This window comes from Megalops cyprinoides, chromosome 7 (genome assembly GCF_013368585.1).
Source record: "Megalops cyprinoides isolate fMegCyp1 chromosome 7, fMegCyp1.pri, whole genome shotgun sequence".
Taxonomy (NCBI): Eukaryota; Metazoa; Chordata; class Actinopteri; order Elopiformes; family Megalopidae; genus Megalops; species Megalops cyprinoides.
In genome coordinates this window covers 1,026,705-1,034,589 of record NC_050589.1, presented here as the reverse complement: position 1 = coordinate 1,034,589, position 7,885 = coordinate 1,026,705, and the positions used below count along the sequence as shown (strand labels likewise).

Genomic DNA, 7,885 nt, shown 5'->3' with positions numbered 1-7,885 from the left:
AGTTTCAAATAGTTGTACGCTTCTTATCTGATTGTTGTGGTGGTCGTTAAATGTGATAGGCTGAAATTAAGGTACTACCACTTGATACATGTTGTCATATCAATATGTCCTTGATATATATGTGTACGTACTCGCATACATGCACGCTGTGACGGCTGAGCCTCCTCTCCCTCCGTGAGCACAACGCGAAGGAGATTCAGAGGCTGGGGGGACACATGGAGGCAGCTACTTCCGGTGGGGGCCCGGTAAGAGAAGCGGTGTGACCGTAGGAAGGGGTGCAGGCTATGCCTTTGTCCCATTTAGCTTCCCTTTAAGGCTACAGACGATGGACAGCAGTCCGCCAGGTTGATGGTGCATCTGCACAGGTCCTGCCAGACCACACAGCTAACGTGTGCAGTTGTGCAGCATTCTTACATAGCGATCTGTGTTGCATATTCCGCTGCAGTTTGAATGGCCAATAAAGTTCCTACAAATCACACTACGGTAAAAGGTTAGCCAAACTTTGTTAAAGGGAGGGGTGGACCTCTCCTCGCCGAGTAACTCCTGAAAACCTCTCAGCGGCCTCCCAGGGGGCGGTATTTGAATAAATTGGAATCCCAGCCTCTGCTGACCCTGTCTCGGCTACCTTAACGGTAGAAAAAATTAAAAGCCTTCAATCGGCTATGCAGAATTGCCTGGACAGCGGATAAAGAATTACATTCCTCCAGCTAGTCGACTTCCACTCAACAGAATTCGTCTGTGGGGGGCGCTGCAGTCGCTTAAGAGCGCCACGCCGGGACTGCAGTGCAGAGGAAGGAGCGCGTCCGCAGCACAATGGCGGGGCCAGGGAGGCAGAGAGCGGCTGCTGCGCGTTAGCTACAGAAGTGGCCAATTTCATCTGACTGAAGAAAGGACCAGGAAGTCTCGCCTGAAAGTGAAAATGGCTAAAATGCAAGAGGAGAGCGACAGCGGTGATGTTTCTGCGGAGCGTTTGCTGCCTTCCCCCTCCACGGTGCCTGCCGACCAAGAGGGCCTGCAAGCCGGATACGGAGAGAGACTGGCGCCTGGACAAGAAGCCGGGGAGGGGTGGCGGAGCGGAGCGCCGGAGCCGCAGCACAACAGCGCTTCCTCCACGGCTCAGAGACCACCAGAAGAACTGCTGCTGCGAAGTTTCCAGATTCCGCGGAAGAATAAAGAAGCTAAAGGTTGTGCAACTTCACTGCTGTCTGTAGCTCACCTGCTGCGTCTAAACTCCTGTCTGTCGGCTGAGGTTAGAGAAATGTGTTTTTTGGGGCTCGGCAGAGGATAGTTTAGCGAGGCTAGATTAATGCTCTGATTAATGGAATCACAGTTTCTCGAACAGCAGCCGTGCCAGGCGGTGCAGGTAAGTTTCAGAGCTGGGAGGCGCCACCACATCTGCGCAAAGAAGCGTCTGAAGATGGTAGACGGAGAGCTGCGTATTCAAACTGCATAAATTCCATCGTGCATGAAGACCGAATAGAGTATTGGAATTATGATATTTTTTTCCAAGACGACGGAGTCGCACCTGAAAACTTTTTTATTATTATTTATTCATGGAAGAGAAGTAAGATTTGAAGTTTTTTCCTTCTCACCAGAAAAACTACTAACGGATACATTGCAGAGTACACACAACTTATCTTCCCGTCCAAACAAAAGCAGTTCGCAAGTCAGCCCCCCCCCCCCCCCCTCCCTTAGGGGGAACTTTGGGGAAAAAATGGCAGACCTGAAAAAGAAACCAGTGGGGGAGGAGTGGAGCCGTTCTTTGAAGCGCTGGAAATCGGAGAGATGTTGGACTGAACGCTACACATAATACACGCTTTAAACCGCAAACTTTGCGAGATTTTAAACCGCCTGTTTTATATGATCAGGAAGTCGGTATTCACGGCCGAAGCTCTTGCCGCAGAGATTTTTTTTGGCACACCCAGGTTTCGGTAAACGGGTGATACGGATTTCCTCGCGGAGCGTGCCTGACTCGGCAGTATGATTCGGCATGTCACGGGTGCGATTCCCAGGTGGGGATCTGCTGTACTGAAGCACTGAACCTGATGTGGTTCAGTAAATATCCACGAGTAAGTGGATAATATGTAACACTTGAAGCCTAACTTGTGATTTCTATGATAAAGCAGAGGACAGGGAAGGCAGTGTGGCACAGTGCTAAAGGCCAGGACTTGTAGCTGAAAGGTTGCTGGTTTGATTCCCATCTGGGACCCTGCTACTGTACCCTAAGGTACTGCAGCCAGAATTGTCTCAGTAAATATCCAGCTGTATAAATGGATAATATGTAAAACCTGCAACCTTTGTAAGTTGCTCTGGATAAGAGCATCCACTGACTAACAATAGTGTAATATAAAGCAAATATTACCAAATATAACTATAATATTATTGTTATGATGAGAAAATTCCCTTCTGTATTGTACAGTGTAGCATAGTGGTTAAGGAGCAGGACTCGTATCTGAAAGGTTGCCGGTTCGATCCCCGCTGGGACGCTGCTGTACCCTTGGGCAAGGTACTTAACCCACAGTTGCCTCAGTAAATATCCAGCTGTATAAATGGATAACATTGTAAAGAGCTATAACCTATGTAAGTCGCTTTGGATAAAAGCGTCTGCCAAATGAATAAATGTAAATGTACAGCAAGGCTTTTGCCTGTCAGTACCGTAGGCAGCCCTGGGAGTGGGCGTGGCCAGGCGGATGGCGGTCTCCAGGCCTTCGATTGTGTCCAATCAGGCCCTTGGCAGACGTGCTGGGTGCACTCTGCTGGCACTTTGACCTTGGGGATTTCAGAAGGGGCGTGGTCTTCTGCCACCCACTCTTTTTGGTCCCTGGTCTTCGGTGTTGTGCTTAAGTCCAGTGCAGAAGGTTTTTCTGCTGGAGAGGATGGCAGTGGTCACCCACAGCATCGGGGCCAGCTGGCCTCTTCCACGTCTGAACTCCGGGGTGAAATTTTTCCTTTGGGCCAAAACCTGTTCCATGGTGTCTCTAATGTTCTGAGCCATGTATTAGAGCACAAGTTGCCAAGCTCTTTTCTTGGGGTTTGAGTGACATTGAGTGACATGGGTGCAGTTATTGTGTAATTATGGAAATCACTGGTCGGTGTGTTAGTGCAGTATGGGGTGCGGTTCTCTGAGCGTTCTCTCATCTCCGTTCCCAGGACACTTTCCATGCTGTTTTGTGAACTCTGTTCACGAGGAGCACACAATGGACAGGGAGGAGTCTGCTCTGCGGTGATGAGCCAATCACGGTTAGGATTACAGTGCAGTGGCACTGCTCCTTGCAGCTTAAATATGCCATCCATTATTGCAAGGAATTAGGAACAAAGCAAAGCTGCAGGTTCGAGAGCGATGAGGGAGATGCCCGCCATACCCCCCCCCCACACGCCGTCTCCATGTACCAAAGACGCATTCCAGAAACCCCGAGGAGCTCTGAAGCTGTGTTTGAAGACCACATGAAACTATCCTAAACCCTTTGTACCCCCCCCCCCCCCCCCGCTTATGTGAATAAAGTGTTCTACCCCCCCAGTGGAAGCACAGCCTGAATCATAACCCATCTGCACCTCTCCTGCTGTGAAGTCATTCTCTGTCCCTCATATGAGAGATCTGCGTGCTACTAACCCCAGCTGAGGGACAGGTGACACCCCCCCCCCCCACCTGCAGCTCTGTCTGAGGGACAGGGTGGATGCCTTATGTGAGGTCCTTATGACCCTGTACACTGCAGATTTTTGGGGAGCAGAAACATTTAAAGGGTGTGAGCAGCAGCGAGAGCCTGCCCTGTCTGCTCCGGTGGGGCCCTGCAGGCTGACTGTGACGGGGTGGTGTGGATGTGCAGTCTCAGTGTGGGACTGTGACAGGGTGGTGTGGATGTGCAGTCTCAGTGTGGGACTGTGATGGGTGGTGTGGATGTGCGGTCTCAGTGTGGGACTGTGATGGGTGGTGTGGATGTGCGGTCTCAGTGTGGGACTGTGATGGGTGGTGTGGATGTGCAGTCTCAGTGCGGCCCTGCAGGCTGACTGTGACGGGGTGGTGTGGATGTGCGGTCTCTGTGTGGGACTGTGATGGGTGGTGTGGATGTGCAGTCTCAGTGCGGCCCTGCAGGCTGACCGTGACGGGGTGGTGTGGATGTGCAGTCTCAGTGCGGCCCTGCAGGCTGACTGTGACGGGGTGGTGTGGATGTGCGGTCTCTGTGTGGGACTGTGATGGGTGGTGTGGATGTGCAGTCTCAGTGCGGCCCTGCAGGCTGACCGTGACGGGGTGGTGTGGATGTGCAGTCTCAGTGCGGCCCTGCAGGCTGACTGTGACGGGGTGGTGTGGATGTGCAGTCTCAGTGTGGGACTGTGATGGGTGGTGTGGATGTGCAGTCTCAGTGCGGCCCTGCAGACTGACTGTGACGGGGTGGTGAGGATGTGCAGTCTCAGTGTGGGACTGTGACAGGGTGGTGTGGATGTGCAGTCTCAGTGCGGCCCTGCAGACTGACTGTGACGGGGTGGTGTGGATGTGCAGTCTCAGTGTGGGACTGTGATGGGTGGTGTGGATGTGCAGTCTCAGTGCGGCCCTGCAGACTGACTGTGACGGGGTGGTGTGGATGTGCAGTCTCAGTGCGGCCCTGCAGGCTGACTGTGACGGGGTGGTGTGGATGTGCAGTCTCAGTGTGGGACTGTGACAGGGTGGTGTGGATGTGCAGTCTCAGTGTGGCCCTGCAGGTACACCCGTGAGCCCTGGGACCACTGAGACAGAAACTCACAATGTTTTCTGCCATGTGAGTGTGTGTCTGTGTGTGCTAATCCAGCCCCCTTTCTGCAGCTCTCTTCCAGTACCTGCTCCCTGACTCCCACGAGTTCAATGACATTGTGAGCATCCTCTGCTCCTCCTACCTGGAGCCGGCGTCTGCGGGCACCTTCACCTACGCTAAAGCCCGCTTCGTCCACAGCGAGCTGCTGGAGAAGGAGGTGAGCGCCACCCTCGCCCTGTCCGCTATCCTCGGCAGACTGCTGTACTCAGCACATTGGAGTTTCTCCACATCCTCACTGTCACCGTTTCTGTTGGAATTGTTATATTCAAATGAAACTACGTTTATTCAGCTGTTTTTGCTTGCCTGCTTGTGAGTTTGGCGTGGTCATCACACTCTGTTTTCCTATTGGACAGTTCTTTGAGAAGAAACGGGAGATGAAACAGGAATCGCGCAGCGACAGTGAACTGCTGGAGTCCTACTGCTTCCTGCTGACGGACAGCTCCAAGGTGGGACAAGGGGGCCCAGGGCAAGCGGAGCAAACGGCAGGGCCAGAGCCAGGCCTGCAGAGTTTAACGGCAGGGCCAGAGCCAGGCCTGCAGAGTTTAACGGCAGGGCCAGAGCCAGGCCTGCAGAGTTTAACGGCAGGGCCAGAGCCAGGCCTGCAGAGCTTGTCTGGAAAAATATCAGAACACTGCCACTGTACTGGAGTTCTCACTTACCAAGCACACACCACCAGGCCCCTCTCACCTCCAGCAGCGCCTGTCCTGTCCTTCACAGCCAGAGATTCAATACAAAAGAGACCATGAATATGACTTCCTGCCCAGGGAGGGACTTCCTGTATGGTCATAGTCCTCAGTAGATGTTCACCATGTTGAGTCGGAGACTTTTTCAGAGAATGTGTAGAGGGAAGTGTTTAGTCCATACTGTGACTCTGACAGTGTGGAAATACCACTGTAGCGTTTTCTGTTTGTTATGTCAGTTAAGTCTAACAGCCCTATAATGAAAAAGACAGACTGTAATCCTGCCCTGTGATGCCCTCTCTAATCCCTGCGCTGTGATTGGATGATTTCAGATGCCTGGCATCTGTGAGAAAGGTCTGTGTGTGGGACACAGCCGCATCACCACCTTGGGGAACCCGGCCATGGGTGAGCGAGACCCCGACTCTCAGCCAGTCAGACTATCTCCTGCCACTCACACAAGGCTCAGTGCCAATCAGAATATATCCTGCCACTCACACAAGGCTCAGAGCCAATCAGAATATATCCTGCAACTCACACAAGGCTCAGAGCCAATCAGAGTATCTCCTGCCACTCTCACAAGGTTCAGAGCCAATCAGAATGTATCCTGCCACTCACACAAGGCTCAGAGCCAATCAGAGTATCTCCTGCCACTCTCACAAGGTTCAGAGCCAATCAGAATGTATCCTGCCACTCACACAAGGCTCAGAGCCAATCGGAGTATCTCCTGCCACTCTCACAAGGTTCAGAGCCAAACAGAATGTATCCTGCCACTCACACAAGGCTCAGAGCCAATCAGAGTATCTCCTGCCACTCACACAAGGCTCAGAGCCAAACAGAATGTATCCTGCCACTCACACAAGGCTCAGAGCCAATCAGAGTATCTCCTGCCACTCACACAAGGCTCAGAGCCAGTCAGAGTGTCTCCTGAGAGCTGGATGCTCTCTGAGGCTCCTCAGGTAACGTGAGCTGTGTTGCAGCTCGGAATGGAGCTGTGTTTGGGTGACGCACCTCCTCCTTCCCACAGTGCCACGCTGTGCTGCGGCTGCGTCTCAGAGCAGCGAGCGTCTGCTGCTGACAGCAGTAAGGGATGCCACCTCCTGCTGACTCACCCGCCCGTGTGGGGGGGGCGGGGGAAAGCCAAACCACAGCTGCTCCTCCACAGCTGCTGGCAGGAAGGAAGTGCATTGTGGCAAGGCGGGCTGCTTCCTGTTGACTTGTACCTTTTCGTTTTAAATATATTTGACCAGTGAGTGTGAGCATAACACTGTTCAACCTCTACCCTAAGTTAACTTATACAAGCATTACTGGGCAATGGAAGCCATGTACACTACAATACATTAGTCACTACAACACAGAATCCAAAACACATCACAAACTCCACGTAAAGTAAACATCAAATACTAGGTGTAGCAGGTGTTTGGGGGCAGAAATTGAAGTGGAACTGAGATGCAGTCTGAAGAGGTGGGTCTTCAGTCTGCTTTGGAAGATGGCCAGCGATTCCGCTGTCCTGACTCCTGTGGGAAGTTCATTCCACCACTGAGGGACCAGTACAGACAGGGATCGTGACTGAGCAGAGCGACCGCATCGGTTCGGGACAGTCAGTGCCCTGTGGAGGCAGAGTGCAGCGATCTTGAGGGAACAGAGGGTTTGAAGAGAGGTTGTAGGTATGAGGGGGCTGTCCCATTCACTGTCCTGTATGCCAGCACCAAGGATTTGAACTTGATGCGAGCGATAACAGGAAGCCAGTGAAGTGAGGAGAGGAGGGGAGTAACTTATGACTATGTTTAGGGAGATTGTAGACAAGTTGTACAGCTGCATTCTGGATTAGGTGTAGAGGTTTGATGGCACAGGCAGGAAGACAAGCAAAGAGGGAGTTACAGTAGTCCAGGTGTGAGAGGACCAGGGCCTGAACTAGCAGCTGTGTTCAATATGTAGTGAGATTGGGGCGGATCCTTTGGATGTTGTAGAGGAGGAATCTACAAGCCCGACTCACCGCTGTCACCTGAGAGGAGAAGGGCAGTTGTCAGCCTGGTCTGACATTGTTGCTCGTTTAAATTGAATGGATACACTTATGTACTATTGTGATGGAAGTCGCTCTGGATAAATCTGCTAAATGCATGTAATGTAATGTATGTAATGTTTACCTGTCCTGATTCTCTTTCTCTCTCTGCAGGTGTGTACCTGTCCCGATACTCTGACTTGCTGCATATGAATCCCTTTCCTGTCGGTGTCTCTGGAGAGATCATAATATTTAAAGTCATCAGGGTAAGGTCAGCCAGTCAGTGTGAAACCGATTCTGATGGGAGGGGCGTGGGTGTGTCCTGCAGGGTCCTTGGCAGGGTGGGGTCTGATGGGGTATGTGGGTGTGTCTTCTGCAGGGTAGGGTGAGGAGCTTTGAGATCGGCCTGAAGAACGTTCTGG

The 7,885-nt window shown here is 52.2% G+C and overlaps 1 protein-coding gene across 4 annotated transcripts in view; it reads left to right on the top strand.

Moving 5' to 3' along the window:
* Positions 1 to 782: 782 nt before the first annotated feature.
* Positions 783 to 7,885, top strand: part of LOC118781041 — a 20,925-nt gene continuing 13,822 nt past the window's right edge. For 3 of the 4 annotated variants that reach the window (XM_036533888.1, XM_036533887.1, XM_036533886.1), the window contains exons 1-6: positions 783 to 1,184; positions 4,796 to 4,941; positions 5,138 to 5,230; positions 5,797 to 5,869; positions 7,638 to 7,729; positions 7,843 to 7,885. The exon at positions 7,843 to 7,885 is cut by the window's right edge and continues 89 nt beyond it. In XM_036533888.1, the coding sequence (XP_036389781.1) occupies positions 920 to 1,184; positions 4,796 to 4,941; positions 5,138 to 5,230; positions 5,797 to 5,869; positions 7,638 to 7,729; positions 7,843 to 7,885 (712 nt within the window). In that variant the 5' untranslated portion in view covers positions 783 to 919. Of the gene's footprint in view, positions 1,185 to 4,795; positions 4,942 to 5,137; positions 5,231 to 5,796; positions 5,870 to 7,637; positions 7,730 to 7,842 lie in introns of those variants that run through there. The other variant, XM_036533889.1, reaches the window with a different exon arrangement.